At 28.7% G+C, this 21,985-nt stretch overlaps 2 protein-coding genes and 1 long non-coding RNA gene across 14 annotated transcripts in view; 2 read left to right on the forward strand and 1 right to left on the reverse strand.

Moving 5' to 3' along the window:
* Window positions 1-299: 299 nt before the first annotated feature.
* Window positions 300-21,985, reverse strand: part of LOC107996552 (uncharacterized MFS-type transporter C09D4.1) — a 68,094-nt gene continuing 46,408 nt past the window's right edge. Inside the window, exons 1-10 of one of the 6 annotated variants that reach the window (XM_017054662.3) lie at window positions 13,589-16,653; window positions 12,908-13,036; window positions 8,838-9,067; window positions 7,917-8,138; window positions 7,090-7,314; window positions 5,349-5,490; window positions 4,814-5,022; window positions 4,601-4,704; window positions 4,400-4,513; window positions 300-4,036 (exon numbers count right to left, since the gene is read on the reverse strand). In XM_017054662.3, the coding sequence (XP_016910151.1) occupies window positions 3,757-4,036; window positions 4,400-4,513; window positions 4,601-4,704; window positions 4,814-5,022; window positions 5,349-5,490; window positions 7,090-7,314; window positions 7,917-8,138; window positions 8,838-8,921 (1,380 nt within the window). In that variant the 5' untranslated portion in view covers window positions 8,922-9,067; window positions 12,908-13,036; window positions 13,589-16,653 and the 3' untranslated portion in view covers window positions 300-3,756. Of the gene's footprint in view, window positions 4,037-4,399; window positions 4,514-4,600; window positions 4,705-4,813; window positions 5,023-5,348; window positions 5,491-7,089; window positions 7,315-7,916; window positions 8,139-8,837; window positions 9,068-12,907; window positions 13,037-13,588; window positions 16,654-19,106; window positions 19,261-19,423; window positions 19,545-19,577; window positions 19,639-19,662; window positions 19,784-21,985 lie in introns of those variants that run through there. The other 5 variants (XM_017054661.3, XM_028666119.2, XM_062074667.1 and 2 more) reach the window with 5 other exon arrangements.
* LOC107996558 (uncharacterized) lies at window positions 3,675-8,237 on the forward strand. Of its 3 annotated transcripts, none has more exons than XR_009829632.1 (8): window positions 3,675-4,109; window positions 4,196-5,071; window positions 5,683-5,772; window positions 5,875-6,002; window positions 6,100-6,377; window positions 6,442-6,661; window positions 6,954-7,408; window positions 7,516-8,237. It is a non-coding gene; the product is annotated as an uncharacterized LOC107996558 (long non-coding RNA). The 3 variants fall into 3 exon arrangements; XR_009829633.1 differs by having other exon boundaries at window positions 6,954-6,975; window positions 7,152-8,237; XR_009829631.1 differs by having other exon boundaries at window positions 6,954-8,237.
* LOC107996550 (uncharacterized) overlaps window positions 21,579-21,985 on the forward strand; it is a 45,279-nt gene continuing 44,872 nt past the window's right edge. For 4 of the 5 annotated variants that reach the window (XM_062074649.1, XM_062074655.1, XM_062074654.1 and 1 more), the window contains exons 1-2: window positions 21,586-21,709; window positions 21,778-21,930. The gene's annotated coding sequence lies outside the window, so the exon portion shown is untranslated. Of the gene's footprint in view, window positions 21,710-21,777; window positions 21,931-21,985 lie in introns of all 5 variants that reach the window. The other variant, XM_062074651.1, reaches the window with a different exon arrangement.

Genomic DNA, 21,985 nt, shown 5'->3' on the forward strand with positions numbered 1-21,985 from the left:
ATTTTAAATATTTCTTAGTAGAAAAATGATACAAATATATTTCATCTAAATAAGATAAGTATAGATAATTAAATATGAAATTCATATTGATAAAAAAATAATAATATCTACATAAATTTTTTTGTTTTATAATATAAATATTTTAATATTTTTTTTATTCATAATTTTAATTTTATGTGTATTTTTCTCAAATTAAAATTTATTTTCTTTTTCTCATTTAATTCTTTTAATTAATACATGCTTTAATTAATACATTTCTGATTTTTGTGTGAAAAGGAGAAACAATAAAATAGCGACAATTTTATCGTAAATATTTCTCATTATATTTATTTTTCGATTCATTTTCAATGTGATTACACAATAACAATAACATAATTCGATAATAACAATAAGATAATTTCTTAAGACTTTTATAATCTTCAAAGCTTCCTATCATTCTACATATTCAGATGATAATCGAATAGCGAATATTGTCAAGAATCACAGATACTTTTTATTCGATTTGTCCCACTCATTTCCGATTTTAGGAAGAACGTGCGTCACAAAACGATTTTCGCATGAAGCTCATAGCAAAACTTAAAGAAACTCATTTAAGTTGCTATAATTTATTTACAAAATGACAAACGAATCACAAATACGATGTTCGAAAATGCAAAATTAAAAAAAAAAATGGAAGATTATAAATATTCTTGATTGATTAAAAACGATTATTTCAAACATGATTTTGATCGCTTTATTCTTTTCTTCTTGTATAAATAATTAATAGAAAAATTTTTTGATTTTTATATAATAATAATATAAAAAGGAAAAAATGTAACTCAAATAAAAAGAAAGAAAAGAATAAAACTATCCATCCATTGTACTGGAATAATTTTCCAGTTATTTAAAATAATTATATCCATTTGGATATAGACGTACGTGCACTGTGTTACATTTTCGTTTCCATAAAAAGTTAATCGTTGCTGATACAGCAAAATTAATTAAGCGAGATCGCAATATAATCTTCCATGATTCTTCAGGTATTTTTTTCTCTATTACAAGTTTCCGGTTTTTATGTTTAATTACCATCTTTCAAATAAAAACATGTTATCCATGGAATGATCTACTTTAAAACACTTGCTCTGTTAAAAATCACTTAACACTTTTTCACAAATATCGGTATACCTGCAGATTATTTAAAAATATAAACTTAACACATGTTAACATTTAATATTGTCTTTAAATCACATCGAAATATGATAATTATCGTAACATTTGAACTATTAATATTATAAAAGATATGTTTGGAACAATTTACACATACAGACGGCGTTGAATAAAATATACATGTAAAATATACACATCGAGTTTACAAAATATATACATATATCCGTATACGTGTGCCTCTATATCTGTAAATTTTTGAACTTCGTTTATTTGTTTCGTGATTTCGGATAAAAGATTTTGTGACAATTAATTGACATTTTCAAAAATTATTTTTCTGATAGTTTTTTTTCGTAGCAATGCATCTTTACAAGAAAAAAAAAATATGTACAATTGTATTTTTAACACGAAGATCTAAGAACGCAACTGAAAAAAAAATGTGCAAGTTTTTTCTTCGAATACTTCCATGGTGTAAAAATATTATAAAAATAGAAGCAAAATTTTCTATATTCTATCAATTTCGAATCCTTAGTACTTTTACTATAAATTTATTGTCGACTATTTTCATATCTATTCATTTTTATACATGGCCCCACAATTATATATGGACACACGATAATATTTATAAAAATTAGTACACATGATCATTAGACTGTAGATGTTCATATAAATTTTAATAACCATAACTTAAAGAAAAAAATCTTTTCTCAAATACTAGAAATATTATAAAAGATATGATTCATTTAAAAATACTAAGTAATAATAACATTCTTGTTCTACGTTTTAATTTTAAACATATAAACATTTTTCAGTCTATCGATCAGAATTTATAACAATTATAACTACAATATTCAATTGTTTCTTAATACTCATTTTGTACGTGTAGCTACAATATTATTGTCGTCCGTTGATTAGAGGTTATTTAAAACGAAAGAAACTTTTTTTCAAGCTAAGAATAGTCTGACAATGATGTTACGATCTAAAGTAAAATTCGATATCCGACAATATTTTAATGATTTCTAAACTCACTTTCAATTAGAAGAAAATTCAATTTCAGATAGCTCGTTTATATTAACCTTCGTGTGATAATTCGTTTTTCCTCGATCGATTCGAACAAATTTAATCTCGAATCTCGATCATCTCGCAAATCGAATTTCTTCGATAACTTGCATATTTCACGCGGTTCTAGATTATTGAATTTATCTTACATCCAATTTTTTGCTCGTGTGTTATGAACTTTGCAAAGTTATAGTTTGCTCATAGTAAAAGTAAATTTAAAAAATTTTCATTATTTTACTCAAATTTCAAAAATATTTCATTCCACGACATTCGATCGATATCTTGTGATAATATTTAATGTGATAAATTATGGAAGTTACGTATCGAAGAAATACAATTTCACAGAATACATTTGTACATGACGAAGACCAAAGTTTAAAAATCTATTCTAAATGGGAACATTTACACAAATAACGAGAATAAATAGATTTTTATCTATCTTTCGTTCATCCTAAGATGTATAATATATCAATATTTTTGTAAGAATCTAATCGCATCAATTATTATTATTGTACTATCATTTCTGTTGTCCACGAAATACTATTTTAAATTTCTGATTATTTCATCGACTATTGGCATTATTTTGGTATGTTAATCATAAAAATGCGAAATTTTTTCATCTTAATTCGCATCGTTTGAGGTTTTTGAGAAAAAGTTCGTTAAACACATTCATTAGAATCATAAAAGATAATAATACTGATGGTTGAAATAAAAAGAAATTTTTGCTTTTCAAACTACGTAGACAACGAAACGAAATATCATATCATATTGATTTTTTAAATACAAAAATTACATAAAAATTAGCTCTGTAGCTTTATAGTTTTTAATTTTTTTTTTGAAATGCACAAAAGTTTCAGATGTTGCCTACACGCGAATGGAATTGTTCCATGATACTGAGTGTCATCACAGCATAAAGAAGAAGAAACAATAAGATAGAATGTAAGTGTAAATGTAAGATAGTGATTCTTTAAATAGTCAATGATTAATCTCGATAATTTATAAATAAATTAGAACTTCTATTTAGTATTTTTGAAACAAAGATAATAAAAAAATAATAAAAATAATACGGAATATTCCACATAATTTCAGATCTTGAACCATGCCCAAAATTATTGTTCGCTTATCTTTATCTATTCTTGTTATCATTCGAATATATTTGTATTCATAAAATATTTTGATATTTTATCATCTACCATATTAACCTTCTTGGTTTAGAAACTAATTACATCATATTTTTATGTATTAAGAAATCTATTTTTAAGTGTTATTTAAGAATTGAATTCAATAAAAAAAATATTATATATGTAAACGTAAAATATAAAATATTGAAAAAATATGAAAGAATAGAATAATGATAATAACAACAGTAGATAACATGAGGCAGACGATTCTATGCAATTTTCTGACATTTTATCAAAATCAACTATCTTTGGACAACCTATAATAATTCATTTTTCTCATCTATCTTAAAGATATTCATCCTAGGAAAGTCTACATTCGCAATATCATCGATCACAACAAAGACTAGTCGATCATTCTCTAATTTTTTATCTCTCAATCTTCGACTATGGAATTCTTTAAAACTTTCTGTCTTCGAAGATCATTGGGAATGATGATAGTAAGAAACGAACCAAGAGCTAACACAATACAGAGGAAAATATTCGCCCAAAAATCACCCCAAACGTGCAAGAAATATCCGTAGATAGTCGTGAAGATGATACCGAATACTTGGCACATTGCGTTTAGTAGACCAGCGGATGTTCCTTCCGGTTCCGGATATGTCAATTCCGCGGCAAATTCGAAACCCACTGGAAGATAGCCAGTCATAAAGAATCTGAAAAAATATTTTGAGAAGAATTCAAAATCATATTAAAGATTTTATAAATTAGATTTTTATTATTATTTAGGTATGTTCTTAGTATATTTTTATTTGTGCAATAGATAAATTATATGAAATTATTAACGAAGATCATGAACTTATAATATTTTTGAGGAAAATTTCAGATTTTTACAGCTTTTTTTTTTGTAAATATTAAAAATGAGAATGATAAATATTTTTGAACAATTCATAAATAGATTTATATAGAATTTATAAAATATATTGACTAAAGAATAAAATAAAGAGAAAAGTAGTAATTGAATTTCATTAAATATTCTAAATTCTTAATGAAAATTAAGAAATATGAATTATTCTTACCCTAATGTGCCGGCTATTATATAAATGGTGAATATTTGATTGGTGGACATTAGAGTGAATGTGAATATAATTATGCCCAGAAAGGAAAAAAGATAAACGCCTGATGTTGTCTCTCTACAAATAAAAAAATTTTAAATTGATAATTAATCAACGAGAGAAATATAATATAAGTTAATTTTTATATTGAGAAGATTTACTCACTTGAATTTGCGCGTTTTATCAAGCACAATACCACAAACCACAGAACCTAACATACCAGCGCAGATGATGGTCAATCCGATTCTTCCAGCATCTTTTTCATGATTCTGAATTTTTATATAACGATATAAATAACGATAATAAATAGAAATTTAATAGAGAAATAATATAAATCTTAAAATAAAGAAAAAATAGATATTAAAAGTAAAAACTTACAGGAAAATATTGAAGAATTATCTGATTGAGAAGCGTGCTGATGGCATAGAACACGCCTACGTTGATACCATAACTGAACAATAGTAACAAGTAACCGACGTTTGTGATTAGTTTCTTCATGGAAATGAAGAATCTTTTCGGCGTTTCGTTCTCTCTCTGAATTTGAGCTTGTGCTTGATTCGGAGGAAGCGGTGGTTTAGACTTAAAAACTAGAGGAAAATATTATTTCAATATGAAGGACTGGAAAATTGTAATGATGTAAGTGAGATGCTATAATTTTATATTATTATAAATTATTTCAATATATTAATTACAAATTAAAACCAACATAATATCGAAACCAGAGAATATAAAAATATACGAAGAAAGTTTATTGTTTTCTTAAATATTCATTTTTTAAATATGCACAATCAATTTTTCAAAATAATTTCCATATAGTTTATATTATTTAAAAGGAAATATAAATCTAAATTCACTTAATATCGAAGATATTTAAAGAATTTTTTAATATTAAACTTATGATTACTATACGTACATAGAAGTATAAGGACCAAAATAATGGTGGTAAAAGCAGCGACTATGTAGAACATCGCATGCAATCCTCGGCCGATTTGACTAATGTCTTCGTTGTTTTGCACCAACATCGGCGGGAAGAGGAAACCAATTGCTATACCCAACTAAAAATCGGAACGATCATTTTAAATTTTTCTAAATGATAAATAATACAATAGAAAATTTCTATTTCATGTTATTTAGTTTGAAATTTGCATAAATGTCGTAAATTCATCGTGAAATTACTATCATCCAGACAGATGCTCGATGTCCATTGTTGTTATTCCAAGGAAGTAAGAGATCATTATTCTTTTCAGCCCATCATGAGCTATCCCGACAAGAGTTCCGTTCTCGAAAGCTTGTGCTCGAAGAGCGGCAAACTTGGCAGTCACGTCATAAACAGCAAGGTCAACGATCATTTATATCAATTTTGTGATATCTATCGTATATTTCTTTATTAACTATACATAGCAAACGGCATTGTAATAAAAATTTTATTAAAACTTCAGACGTGAAGAACGATTGATGTACGTATTCTAAGAATAGAATTCCTTTAATCGAACAGAAATACTTCTTCGAATAAAATATTCAATATTCTCGAACCATACATGTGTATACTTGGGATAGAAAAAAAAAGGTTCGTATCTCTACTCATATGTAAAACATAAGCGTATATCTTAAGAATCGAATTTCTTTCGAAATCGAAATATTAATAACATTTTTTTCAATTTAAGATTCTCGGATCATCATCTGTATACTCGAGACAGAAGAAAAAACTATATCAAAGTTGATAAAGTAATCTGATCGACGGTGCACCTTGAATAGATTATCTTCCTACGAGAAGGGGTGATCTGTTTGAAATACATAGGTTTAATTCGCTGAATGGGGTCCCAGCTCCCCCTCGTACCGCCGCGAAATGAAACGTGGGTGCACGTTAGGATTCTGTTTCCCATCTAATCACTACTTCATTCTCCAACGACCCTGTCTCTCGAATTAGAGTTTTACTACACAGGTAATATACACTCGAGCTCCATTTACGAGCACTGCATTTATTTAACTATATTCTATATGTGTAGATATGTTCGCTTTGTTGGCTCCATCCAGTTGAAAATTTGGCGCGCGATTCTATTGCTATTGTTTCGAGTAAAGTGATCGAATAATTAATGGATCTTTGAAACAATAATTGAGACAATGGTCTGGTATCATAACAAGGACTTTTGGAGATGAGGATAAAGGAAATAGGAAATTAATAATCAAAGGGGCTTAGAAAAGAGATGTTGCACGAGATGTTCGAGAGTAAGTTAATTGATTGTTAATAGTTGGATCGAATGTTTACTAATTGGAGCATGTTTGACGATTGAATTATACCGAAAAAATACTGAATATCAAAGCTTGGAAATCGTTTAATGGAATCTTTTCGATAACGAGTTAAAGTGTTTCATATTAATGATTGAAAAATTATAAAGAAATCATTCTAATATTTTGTTTTTTTTATTATTTGTAACAATATTGTAAAATATTCTGTATAAAAAAATTGTTTATTTATATTATTAGAAACATACTAATGGAAATATGTTATTTTTTTCAGTATAATTTTCCTCAAAAATGAAGTAAGAAATCAAAGTATTTGATTCTATATCTTTTATATATTTTCATATGAAAAATTATCTTTACATTATAAACAATATAAATGTTAATTAAAAAATTTACATCTACTAACTAACCTGATTTCCAAAAACGCCGATGCTGCACGCGCTGCTGACCTGATTTAAATCGAACCAAACAGCGGCCAAACGAGCTGGAACCGATAAGATGAACGTTTGGCTCACAGCAACGAATGTTTGACCGATGAAGGTAACCCAGAACCGATCTGGACTTACGCTAAACACTTTTATCCAAGAACCGGTCATCGTTCCGATCGCGCCTGTCAAAACGGCGAACCTGAGGCCCTGAAATCGACGATTACGTGAAAAATAATGGAATGAATTCTGAAAAAAAATTATTTTTTAGAAAAAGAAAGATTCTTTTTTTTATAAAGAAGTGGTAAACTCTTATCTTTTCTTCGTACTTTGAAATATTAAAAATTTTATTATTAGATATATAAACCTGCAGTATTTTCTTATGATCCATTAATCTTCAAATTTGTTTAGATATGGAGTCAAGACTTTCTGTCGCACTTTCTTTACAATATCTTTCAACACGTTCAAGAAGAAAAGAAAATAAAGATAATAATTTGATAGAGTGTTTACACCTGTTTTCAAGATCAAGGATTAAGATATGTGTCGAGAGAAGAATTAGAAGAATTGATCTGTTAATCTTATGATATGTTTCGATATAATAATTTTTTCTACGATTCTCTTATCTTTTATATAGTGTCAATCCATAATGTAACGTTTCTCAATAAGAGATAGATACTCTCAATAAAATTGATTAGTTTCAATGGATAAGGAAAAATTAATTGCAATACGGATAAGAAGAATCATTTTTGCAGACAGGAAAATATAAAAAGCAGTCAAATAAATTTAATAATAAATTTAACAACCATACTTACGAATCTGTCGAGTAAATAACTTGCTGGAAAGATGAAGGGAATATAAGTTATCATGTATATCATGCTGGTCATATCCACTGAAAAAGTGGATACATTGTAATATATCGTTACGATATTTGCAATGATGCTGTATTGAATCCATTGCATCGAGTTGCTGGCGCTGTACAGCACGAAAATAATTAGAATCAGCCATCGTCGTTTGTACACTTTCGTCTCGATTACCTGTGAGAGAATCATTATTCAAATTAGAAATTTTTGTAAATGTAAATTTTGATAATAGTAAATTTTCATCGAATTTAATTAAATTTTATTAAAATAGTATTTTGATTTTCTTATTTTGATTATAAATTTTCTTGAATCTTTTAGTAGGATTTCTACTAAATTTTTTTATATCTAAATCCTCAAACAATTAGGTCATTATCTATCAAGTCCTATTGCATCTAGAACCTTTTGAATTTTAGATTGCTTGGATCTAAGTCGATCATCTTGATCTTATATCTAAAACCTTCTATTTGAAAGTCATCAAGTATCTGGATCATTTTCACATCCTATATTTTATCATATTTGTAAAATTTTCTTAATTTTAAATTCCTTGGAAATAAACCCTTGGAAATAAATCCTTTAAGGATTTATTATCCTTTTTATTTAGATTAGTTTAAATTTTGTTATTAATCACAATTAATTTCTCTAATGTTTAGAATCCTTTAAATTACCTAATTTCCTTAATAGTTAATATTAAAATTTCCTATGCAATTTTTTTTAAACTTAAATTTCCATAAATTTCACATATTCTTGTTAAAAAAAACTTCCAACTTTAATAAAAAGTATTCATGAACAAAACAGTAAAAACTCTGTTTATTTATTCAAGATTTATTACATAAGATTACAAATCGGCTCCCATTTCACAGACATTCTAGTCACCTGATTTGATTGCACGTTGCTCTCCATGGCTTTTACATAATCCGCCGAGCTTTTCACCATTTTTGTATCCAGCCCTTCTTCCATAATCCACGCAAAAAGTCAGTCAACGCTTTGTACCGACTTTTCACTGAATCTACTTCACTTTCAATACTTCTTTTGTATTCCTATTTTCTTCTCAACCTCCAAACAATTTTCTCAAGTTTTCTTTTGTTTTCGATCGAGCTGAATTTCTGCAAAAGATCGAAAAAAAAACAAGCATCGAAATTTTTATTAGAGATACAACGAGAGAACTCTACTACTCTTCTTGTTAAATCTAGCCGCGAGAAAAGCTTAATAATTTCACGAGACGAATTCTGTGAAGTGCCAATTAGTGGCGAACAGGACGCTCGAGATTTAATAAGATGCCTGAACAATGCATTTTTCGGATTAACACGTTGGAAAAAATATACGATAAAGTATACGATAACCCTTTGAGCATTCTTGTCAAGATAAGTCTTGACTGTTGATATTTTCTTTCCTTCCAATTTTCCATCGTACAATTATAATCGAGTATTGCTGTAACGATTGCATTCTTGCACACAAACATTTCTTGCTCAAAAACATTGATTAATCAAGAAAAAAAAATGAAATAAATAATGCACTTGGGGTGCAAAGGGTACATGTAATCATTGATTGTTTAGATCGCATAATGATTCTATCTTGGACCCTTTCCATCGAAGGGAAGACTAAATCTATTCGTATAATAGAACAAAATGGTAGTATCATAATTATAATATTGTCCACTTGAACACGGATGTTGAGTTAGGGTTGTAGGAAGTAGGGGTTGGGAGTGTTATTATACTTGATATCATAAATGACACACTTATTATTTTCTGAATTAATATTAAATAAATTTCAAGGAGATATAAGAATTAATTTTTTAAAGAAACTCATAATACTTGTATCATTTCAAATTAATAAAACGTATAAATAATAATTTAATTTGATGTAAGATTTATTATATTGGAGTGAATGTGAATTTTTTTAATTGTTATAATATCATTGGAAAACGAGACGCATCATTGCTTAATAATTAAATGCTCATAAATGAATTATTTATTTGATTTCTAAGAGATGGTCTGCGAGTTTTGATGAATAATCGAATTGTTATGTTGAAAAACATGAATTTTTTTTTTCTTTATTCCCGAGCGATCTCAATTATTATCGTAAACATGCATGATAATGCTGATAAATTATAATTATTGGTATTATTCTTCCACATCGAAATGCCTTTAATATCAAGATTGAAGAGAGTTATGAGAAACTTAAAACTTTAAAAAAAATTTTGTTGAAATAAGAAGAAAATTATAAGACATAAAAATTCGAGAACAATTGCAAGATTAATTTGTTTAAAAAATGATTCGGAATAAGAACAATTTTATTCTGACTCGTCAAGAATTTTCAGATAATCATTATCCAGCGACCTTGTGAATCGCACATTATTCTGTCTTAATTAAAATCTTTTGATAATGAATGAAAAAACAGTTTCGACGAATAATAACAATTGGATCGAACAATTGTATGTCATGTACGTGACATAAGTGTTTAACATAATGCATACAAATGCAATATCACACATGAAATGAAAGAAGAAGAAGAATTATAAATTCTGAAATTCGAGTCTCGAAGTATTTAAACGTTTTAAAATAAAAGTTTGCAAATATTTAAGGATTTTATTTATTTATTCTTCTCCTTGGAATATTTAAAAATATCTGCGAAATTTAAACTTTTTTTGGAATTCGAAAGGAAATCACAGGATTCTTCTGGAATTAAATATTATTTAAACTTTTGAATATTTAAAGGGCTTAAAACCCAAAATATTCTCGAGTATTCACACATATATATATGTCTCTCCATTCTCCATTTATCCAGTGTTTTCACAAATCCAATATAAACTCTCAATGTATTCTCAAAAATTAAATTAAACATCAAAGAGGAAATATATAATTCAAGATGAATAAAAAAAAACTAACTGGGACAGCACAATCGATATTTAAACGTTTACCGCGAGGCATAAATCTCGGTATTAAATGTATGATAACATTTTACAAATGTTGGAAACTCGAAAAATTTAATTAATCAAAAAATATAAAAAATAAATAAATAAAGGTAATTACTCTAACACGCGTAAAAAAGATCGATAAACGAAGCTTTTTGAAACCAGCACTTTGACGAACTCGATTCGACGAGGCCATTTTTATAGGAAGTCGATGGAAGGTCGATCGTGAATTCCGTAATTCTGCGTTTTAAGGTCAAGGATCATATATTATATAGGAACGATTTACCGTGCCGGCCATCTACACGTCGATTCTCCCCTACTTACTACACAGAATTGCAAATTTCGATTTGAATTTACGACAAAATCCCATCAACTTGAATGCAAATTGTATGAATCAACGTTACGAACTTCGTATCAATTCTCTTCGTTGATAAAATTATTCGATGAATGATTAAGAAGAAAGGAATTTAACAGAGTTACGTATCAATCGATAAAAAATTCAATGGAATAGCTACTTGGAGGACGATAATATTACAGTCTTCTGTCTGCAAATACTTTCGTAGATCTAAATAAATTGTACGCGCGTAGAAAATTTCATGAAAATCGGTTGACGCGTAAAAAAGCTGCGCAAGTATCGAAAGTTATAAAAATTTATTGCTGTTGTAGGTCGTAAAAAACTACGATTTTCGCCATTTTTAATCATTTACGGCTCGTAGCAACGGATCGTTAAAAATTTAAGGATTTTTATATCTATTTATTTAAGGGATTGATAGCACACGGTATGGAATTTTTCTCTCAATTTAATTCTGTCTATTTAAATCTCTACAATTTGTATATCTGCGATAAAAGTGCAGAAATATTTTCTTTTAAATCGGATATCTTGCTCTGATTGAATCGGTTATCAAGAGAAAAGCCTTGATTTTATATCGTTTCAAAATATGTGTCGCGAACGCCACTAATTGGTCGTTAAATACTTTTTTTCTTTTTCCTCGTGAATCGAGGAAACAGCTTCGTTTCGAAGATTTTTTTTCATTCATTCACCTCTTCTTCCTCCTTTTATCATTCACTTTGTACTCGCTCGGATACAATTGGAGACATTGATTCAAACTTTATAATCAATGCTCCGAAGGTTGCTCGTGATATATAAGATAACGCGGCAAGATTTTTATGTTTGTCTTTTGAAAATGGAATGATCGATTTGAGATCGAATTCTCTTTTATATCGAAAAATTTTTCTTCGTTTACTCTCTCTTTAAGAAAGTTTCGTTCTTTATTTTCGAAGAAAATTTTTTTCACAAAACTTTAATCCAAATTCTATTCCATGTATCTTATCGATCTCATTTTTTAAATCCTTTATATTGGATAAAAAAGAATTGATCCTATGAGATAAAAACAGAAATTTTGATTGAGATTTATTTTATTAACATGGATAAAACAAGATGTGACAAGGAACTATCTTACACTATCTATTATCTTGTTTCACCAATAGAAAACTTGAACTGCTTATAGCATAATAAATAATTCTCAATCGACATTTTTTGTACACAAACTTTTACGTTTGTTTTGGTTTCTAGAACCGACTCTTCAAATATGTCCCACGAAAGGATTATACTGCATTACAGCGATATTTATCATCGAATCATTTTTATCTTCTTAATTATATTTCAAATATAACTTAAAGCCTTTAAACTCAATTTATACAATTCCCCATTCTCCCGGCCCTTTTTCGAAACAGCTATTCAACCTAACAATAAATCATCGTGTCCACAATTTAATCATTACAAATTTATTTATTATTTTTCATTATTTTAATATATGATTCTCGTTTAAACTCGAGCAATTTTATCTACTCAAATCGTATTAAACCGTGCCATTAACCGCGAACATTGAAATTAATTTTAAATATCGTTTTAAATTTTCTACAATTCGTTTATCAAATTGTCCATTCCATGTGCCACTTTGATTGAAAAAAATTATCAACAACAAGAACAATGATCTCTGAACCGAACCGAAGAAATCAAAAATCCACTTACCTGACACGCGACGATCTCTCGGATCGACGAACGAGAGACAATCGTCTCACGAGAACGCGCCCCTCCTTTCAACGTGTCTCATAAAGTTACCTTTCCTCCGCGTTTCTTCCACTTTACCAAATTCCTCACCTTCAACAAATCGACAGACAGAATGAAATCGATAAACGCACACGAATCGCACGAAAGAAGACACACGAGAGAGACGGGCCGAGTCCACGTGGAGTCCTACGCAACTTTTGTTTCTACGCCGGCCGCTTAAACACCGTCGATATCGTTCGCCTCGGTGTTTTAATTTTTTCGCGATTAGTCACACGGCTTGCGAAAAACGATAAAACAAACCTCGAACGAGCGAGAAAGAGAGAGAAAAAGAAAGAGAAAAAGAAGAGGATAAAATTTTCAAACGAAGAAAAAAATAATAAAAACAAATCTACTCCCGATCGATTGTATTACATCCTTCGAAGCGAATCTTTCGAAGAGATCTTTCGAAGAAAGAGAGAAAGAAAAGATCGATCATCGAAAATGGATGATCGATGATGGAACAGCGGAAAAAACGATCGAAGCACAATTAATTCTCGAAGCGCAATATGGGTCCAGAGATTTTTCCCTCCCCCTCTTTCTCTCTCTCTCTCTCTGTGTCTGTGTTATCGATCAGTCGATGTGGGTTGAAAATTTTACACGTACGACGAGTTTTATTACGAGGCTCGTTCGTTTTGCACGCGAACGCGCGAAGATGAAGGAAAAGTGGTCGAGCTGTGTGTCGGTTGTTCGAGGCGGAGTCAGGCGTGTGTCATGGCTGTGTTTTTTCAGAGCCGGTGCGACATCCGAGTCGGCGGAGCGCTGGACATTAACTAAATCCGACGGATAGAACCGCGACTCGCACCACCTACGCGTCCTTCGTTTTGATAGCGAGCTCCCGCGCATCGGCAGAACGTGGCTCGATCCATTGCTTCTGCGCGAGATTTCCGATGGCCCGAGATTGGCGATCAGCCGTGGCGAGATAACAGGACTTCCCTATTTTTTCCTCTTCATTCGATACTTGATCGATCGATTTGGAAGAAGAGATTCTCTTTTTTTCAAGTCGAGTTAAAGGAGAAAGTTGTTTGGGTTGGTTAGTTTTGGATAAAGGGGGGTGATATATGATATAGGGGTTAGATGAGAGAAATTTGATATATTTGGAATTAAAAGTTGAAGATATGAATAGAATTTTATTCTCTTGGATTAATTAATTGGATGGGGACGAGGGTTAGGAAGTTTGGCATAATTCTGTAACTTGAAAACTATTGTTTTGTTGAAATTTTCTTGAATCTTTGTTTAAGAAAAAATTTGGATTTGTTTGTTGCTGTGATAAGTAAAATTCGAGCTCCATTTTTGGCTTTAATTTAATTTTTTGATTAATAGATGTTTATATATATTTGTGAAAAGTTTTATTAAGAGGATGCAAAAGTAGAGATAGTGATGCATTCGTATAAATATGGACTTGTAAGAAAGAAAAAATTATTGAAAACAATAATATCTTTTCGTGATTTAGAAAGAATGAGTGACCTGCTTCAGTTTCATGCTAATGCTCGTTTGGATTTTAACATGGTCTTTTGAAGAATCAAAAGAGACTTATAAATATGGAAAAGAACAAAGTTAAAAATAAGTATTCATTAAATCTTTAATGAAGAATTTTTTACATTTGAAAATAAGATGTAATTTTTTCGATAAAAAAGAATTAAAATCGATTTAATTAAATATATATGCAATTAATTTATTCTTATTTTCATAATAATAAAAAATAGATTAAAATCAAACATAATTACAATAAAGGATCACTTATTTTTAATAAAAATTTAACCATATAATATATTTGTCCAATAAAAAGAGCTTTGAATGTTTTCGACAAAAATACTGATAGACTTCTAAAGATACCAGAGATACTAATCGTGATTAAAATTCCTAATACCATTAAGATATTGATAGAATACTAAAAAATATTTTCATAATTTTAATCCAATTTACAATCTAAACGTTTCCTAATTAAAAGTACTGACCCATTGCTTTTGCACTTGCTAATCCTCTCGCGATCTATCTTCTCTTAATCTTACATTAATTCACTTTGAACGAAAGTTCATTCATCACGAACAACGTTATTAAAATTCAAACGATTATATTCTATAATTATATGCATAAAATTGTTTTTATATTTTTAAGAATTTTAAACTTTCATAGATAACTTCTACACTGAAACGTTAAACGTTAACAATATCACGTTATGATACGTAAAAAGAAAGTTCACTTATAAAGATAACATTACTAGAAGATAGCAATAATACTGATAGAAAATTATCGTTAGATTTAATGGAAATATTAATTTAATGAACAAATTATCTTATAGAATAAGAAAACGGATCCACATTTGAATTTTATCTCTCCGTTTTATGAAATATTATTATTTAATTCGCAATAATCGCCCTACAATTGCAATTTTTTTTATTGATATTTATTCACGATGATCAAAGTGCTGCAAGTTTTTATTAATTTCATCGGAGAACAAATTGTTTACTTTGATTCAAGTTGCATTGATTGTTTTAATCTACAATCTTGAACTTTATCACGATCTTTCGAGAAAGAAGAATTAAAAAATTTCCCCCACTTTTTTTTTAATATAACATCGTTAATAAAAAAAGTGATCATTGGAGAATTTCTTGATTCGACAAATGTATTTTCGTCACGAAAATGTTTTCGAATAACAATAATTCGTCAGTAATGTGTTGCAAAACGAGGAAAAGAAAGTATATTTCGTACGGAAAACATTTCTAAGAATACATTACAAGCCTTTTCGACCGATTAATCACCATCAGACAGTTTTAATTTTTATTAAATTAATCAAGTGACATTGTTTGCCTCGAGCATACAAAAATATCGTCGTTAATAATTTGTCAATAAATCATCACGTGTAAAACGGAGAAAGAAAATAACGTGTTTACGTGTTGAAAAACATTTCATCAACCAATCTGTCTGACCAAAGACGTAATCGTTCCACTTGTGCGCAAGAGGCAAAAAGAGAGAAGAACAAATGAAAAAAGACAAAAAATCCGAAAACGATAGTTTCAGAAGGAATGTAAACATTTGTTTAACGATACAATTTCTTTGTTTGAAAATTCCTTCTCTTGAAAATCCTTAGGCATCATCAACATCATCATCTTTGCTTAAATCGCTACGAGATATTGGTTTATTGCCGATCTTTATCAGACTTATTTATCAAATTTTATTGATGAAATAATATAAATGGCAAGTTGCGTTGCGATAATATAGAAGCACAACATGGAGTCACTAATTGCACTTGATTCGTGAACAGAACGTGATAGCAAACCGTGCAAATAGGATCTTCCGAGAAGACCGGCCGTCTAAATCCTTGTAAATACGATTTTACTGGCTGCTGATACAAGAGATTACGTATCACCACGTATCGTGGATTTGCAACGATTACATCTAACCGATCGTAAAATGCGAAAAATCTGAATATTTTTGTGTAATCAAGTTTTCGTGATAATGATTAAGATAATTGTTTAATCGAAAGAGAAAGATATAATATTTAATCTATTTATGTATCGATCGAAAATTTGTTTTTTTCTGTCGTGTATCTTAATCTTTCGATAATTTTTGTTATTAATATTGTAAAAATTATGTTGTTCGAAACCGTATATATCGGTATGAATTTTTTCAGAATTGTTTTACATTAAATGCTGGTGGAATTGGAAAAATAGAATTAATCATTTTCTGTTATGATTTTTTTAATTTTAAAACGTAATTTTTTCTTTTTCCATAATTGTAGGCTGTGTATTTCCTTTGTTATCGAATAATAACAATCTGGTGCTAGAAGAATCAAATGAAATGGTTTTCTCGATTGATTCTCGAATTTAATTTTTTCAATGAAAAATCAAGAATCGCTTTTACAAAATAAGCTTTTTAATTTCTTAACAAGTTTTTATTCCGGTTGTCTCGATCATTCAATTATTTAGATTAATACTTTTCTCTTATCTTCAATGATTCCAGAATATAAAAACAAACGTTAACTGTCTACGTCGTTTTTGATATCGAAAATTATATCATCGATGAGATAACAATATCGATCTTCCAAAAAAAACAAAAAAAAAAAAAACAAAAAAAATGATACCTAAGAATTTGCTAGAATCTACTTTTAATAATACTTATTAAAATTATTAAACTGAAAAAAATTATTGAATCAAAAATTAATTGATTTCAGATTTTCTATTTTTGCAAATAATAAAAACAATTAATAAATAATTTTTAGCAGAATTAGTTATTATTAGTTTCTATACAGGTGAAAAACAGAATTGCATTATTTTTTTAATAGAATATTTATCCGTGTTATATAAACATTCTAAGCATTTATCAAAAAAAAAAAAGAAGAATCGAGTATTTATTTTAATTCAATTTATCTATTTGTAATATCAAGAGAGAAAAATTTCACTTTTTACATATAACAAATATAAAAACAAGTATCCTAACATTTTAACTTTAACTTAATCGTATGTGTAATATACTTTTAATAGTAATCTTTTTGGTAAATAAAATTTTCGAAATCTTTTTTTTTTTTAGACAAGATCAATTTTTCCAACCACTTATCGTTCATCGTACCGCGTCAAGAGGTATTTTTAACCTCACCTACTACTATTCCTTATCCTCTAAAAAGATCACGTTGACGAGACATTTTATCGAACGCTAAATATTGGCGCAATATATTTAAATAATTATTGTGCTTCGATATTCGGCCTTGCTAAACTTTCAAGCCGTAACATTCGAAGAGATAAGGCGCGTCATTGATAAAAATATTTAAAAGCGATCGAGGCGTTTATCTCGCGCGCACACGCCTTATTATGCGACACAAATTAACGATGTCTCTTGACGTCGATAAACGTCCGTTTTGTCGACGATTATGCAACGTTTTTCGTTCGTTGCTTTGTATTCGATATTTACTTGACAATGATCGAATGATGAAGGACCGTCGATATCTCGAAAAAATTTCGATATTTTGGAATACTTATCTGTTTGACACTTGAATTATTATTATTTTCATTTTTTTTTCGAATAATTAATAACAATTAAACTATTTCTATCTGTTTAATTTGTTTTGGTTAAAATTATTATATATGTTAAAAAATGTTTTGAAACGTTCTTTTTTTTTTTTTTTTTTGTTGTAAAGTACATACATTACGATCGAAGTTTGTGCAAGTTGAATTGAAGAGATTAAATATATTCTTTCCTCGACGAATAATAATCAAAAGGAATTACTTTGTGATTGCTGCGATTTAATCTCCCTTGCATATCTTGCTTGTGAATTTAATTATAAAACTTGTGCGATGACGTTTTCGTTGACTAATTCTTCTAATTGCAGATATAAAAGGCGGATAACGGATAATCTGTTTATTAAATTAATTCTTTAAGGTTTTGAAAATATTTTTTTTTTATGATTGATGAAAGTTCGAGCAACAAAAGATATATTTTTTTAATAAGATATACTTTATAGTTATATATTATAACTTATATATACATAAGTTATATCTTGTACCTTCCTATAATATGTAATCGAGAAGTTTTCAGAGACTTTGAGACTGAATTTTTTTCAAGAATTTAAATTATTAAATTAGACCATATTACAAATCAAAATTTATTATTATTTTCGCAATGAAATAGAATAAAATATTTATACACAATACAAATGATTTAAAAAAAAAATAAATTTTATTAGTTTATTGCTGATTAAAATATTGTTAAAAATTTTTCTTTTTAATTGACTCGTTAATAGACATACATATACACAACAAATTTTTAATTAATTGTCAAAAAATACTTTTTTCTCACCGTGTAAAAATATAATATAAATGAAGTTACATCAAGAATATATTTAATTCGAGAAAATATACAAAAAGTGAAATAGAATTTAATTTACGAATGGAAACGTTAATAATAAAATTAAAACTTAAGAATCAATGAGTGTACGTATATTTTACCATGCTCAGATTAAGTATAAAAATTCGACAATCATCAGATATTGTGTTCGTGTTAGCGAAGAATCGCTGATAAAAATTTGAAATGAAAGTATAGAAGTTGGTCAAATCGCGAGCACATACGTTCGCAAGACGTTTTCTTATCTAATCGAAGAAGACGTAATAAGAACGAAAAGAATTCATACCTTAGATAGCGACCGATGAGAATGTTGATTGGGACAAAGAAGGCCGCTCGATTCTTCTGGAAGATCTTGAAGTTCATCCATGTTCGGATTATCGAATTTCTGATTAATTCCTTTCATGATCCACCACTTCTTTTCTCACCCTCCAACTTCTTTTCTAAAAGAATTTCAATCTATATATACTTTTCAAATCTATATATACTTTTCAAATTTTTCAAAACCAAAGAATTGAATAAAATTGAGTAATGAATAAAATTTGAGAGAGAAAAACGAGTTTTTTTTTTTTTAATCTTTCAAAAATATCGATATATGGATCGAACAATTTTTGGATTCGAATAATCTCAAAGCTTGTGAATGCAGAGTTTTTAAGTAAATTTTAATCTTAAAGAAAAGCTAGGAATTTTCACGATTTTAAAATTACGGAACGCGTCGTGCAACAGGCGACAATTGATTAAAACTGAAGATTGTTCGTGCCTGTTGGTGAAGCAGAATCGAAATGGAATATTAATTTTCCTGGCAGAAAACGTGTTTACAATGCTTGAAATGAATACATACTGACCGATACTTAAGATTATCTGATTACTGTCGTGAATTGTGGGGGCTTGTGTGTCTGGGGCGATTTTTTATCGAATAATGATTTCCTCCTCGAGTTGATGACTCCTCGTCAATAATTCTGTCACAATTAACGATATAATCAAGCACAGCTGTATTATATCGAAGGGGGAAACGTATAAAGATATTGTATCGACAAGATTAAAGACTTTGGAAGAATTTTTGTAATGAGAATCATTATAATTATTCTTTACATTTCTTGCAGAGTTATATATACTTTGCATTTTTTTTCCTTTTTGAGTCTTATTTTATTCATTCAGCATCGCATTGATACGATTTCATAATTAACAAGTTATTATAAATGATTGTGATAATAGATATCGATAAATATAAGTCAAATTTGAACGAAAGATATAACAGTTATTTCTTAGATTAAAATGAGAAATTAGATGATTAATTATTATTTTCTTTATTATCTTTTTACGTAGAAATAATTATTTCGATCTATGCAATAAATTTCCAATTTTATCTTTTCAATGAACGGTCTATATCTTTAATAGACAAAATACAAACATAGCTTCGACATCGATAACCCCTATCCATTGTGAAAAAAGCAAACAATCCGTTTCGAGAGTTAGTCGAACAATATAAGAGATTGAATACATTCATCGAGCTTGATATTCGAATATGCTCAATATGATAATGAGTTTGCACTCGTAGAGATATTCGTCCTTCATCGTTGAACAATTTTGAGTCATCTACTCTTTGCAAAATGGCCGTCAAAAACTTGGTGATGCCGTGCATGATAATTCTGTGGTCTTCGTACTTTAATGGATTTTGCGTTTTGTTGAAGGCAGAATAAATTATTGTGGGGGATAAATCATCTTATCGCTAAACAAGTTTCCATTGGGAGAAGAAAAATAAAGTTACGTCATAATAGAATACATTTGCTGTGATTCAACTCTCTCTTTCTCTCTCTCTGTCTGATAATTTAGAAAATGTCAAAGAAGATAGCCGATAATAAAAATTTTTTTTTTTAATTGAATCGACAATTTAATTAATCGAGAGATGATAAGTTAATTGACATATTTGCGGCTGATAATTTTATGGAGATATTTAAGTAAAAAATCGTTTGAAAATTCCGTCTATTAATTATTAATTTAAATAAATACAAAGATTTGATTTGTGGTTTTTATTAGATTAAAATGTATGTAAAAAGTTTCAGAGTTAAACAAATTTGAAACGTATTAAAATTAAGAATAGTGATAAATTCGGAATTTTAAAATTGTATAATTTATTTTATGTTCTATGATCATCTTTGTTTCTTAATTCTTACTTTCTTAAAATCATTTCAATTTTAACAAGTTGTATGCTCACATTTGTCTGACCAAAGTAGAGATATCCCAGTCTGGTCAGTGATTACCGACAGTGTTAGTCAGACGCGCCTAAGAAATAGGCAACCAAGCGTACAAGGTTCGAGTTATATCTGCCGATTCAAGGTGCTTGAATGTCAATAAACAGATGTCTGTTTTATCACTGGCAGAAATATCTAACTCTTTCGATAAAAAATTTATAAATAAAAATTATTTGCAAATTATTCTTACTAATATCCACTGAATCTTTTAAAATTTTCAAAAAATTTTCAGAAAAGAGAAATATATATATATTATTATAAATTATATTTATAATTATATATATATATATATAATATTAATAATTAAAAGTTAATTACAAAGTCTTCAATATAAAATATTCACAGAAATATGAGATAAAGAATTCGAATTCAACGTGTTTCTTTTACGAATACAGTGTTAGATTTTCGCTTTGTTTGCAGATGGCATGGACCAAGACAATGCTGACGTAACAACAAAAGTTACATAACGATAATTTTTTCCTTGTCGTATTTCTCAAGAATCGTTTTCCGCTATTTTAACCTACGATCCTTGCATTATTCGAATCTGCGAAAGAGGAAAAGCAACAGTTACTTCTATCAAAGATTTGCTCACAAATTATCCTCCAAAAAAAAATTTAGAAAATATATTTCCTATCGCATGGTAAATATTGATTTTAATTGTATCGATATTACACTTTATTCTTACTCTCATTCTTCTTTTTTTTCCAGAACAATTCCTAAACATTGTCGTCCCGAAGAATCACAAAAAATGATTAGCGAGTCATACACAAGGAGGGGCATTTTCGACCCATTGATAAAAAATAAATTGAAAGTAGCCAATATTATTCCTGAATGGAAATATTTCTTGCAAAGTGAAACTCCGTAAGCCAGGTTTCGTTCAGAGTTAAAAGATTTGCAGTCGGAACTAATCGCAAAT

Source organism: Apis cerana, linkage group LG5 (assembly GCF_029169275.1).
Source record: "Apis cerana isolate GH-2021 linkage group LG5, AcerK_1.0, whole genome shotgun sequence".
NCBI classification, from domain to species: domain Eukaryota; kingdom Metazoa; phylum Arthropoda; class Insecta; order Hymenoptera; family Apidae; genus Apis; species Apis cerana.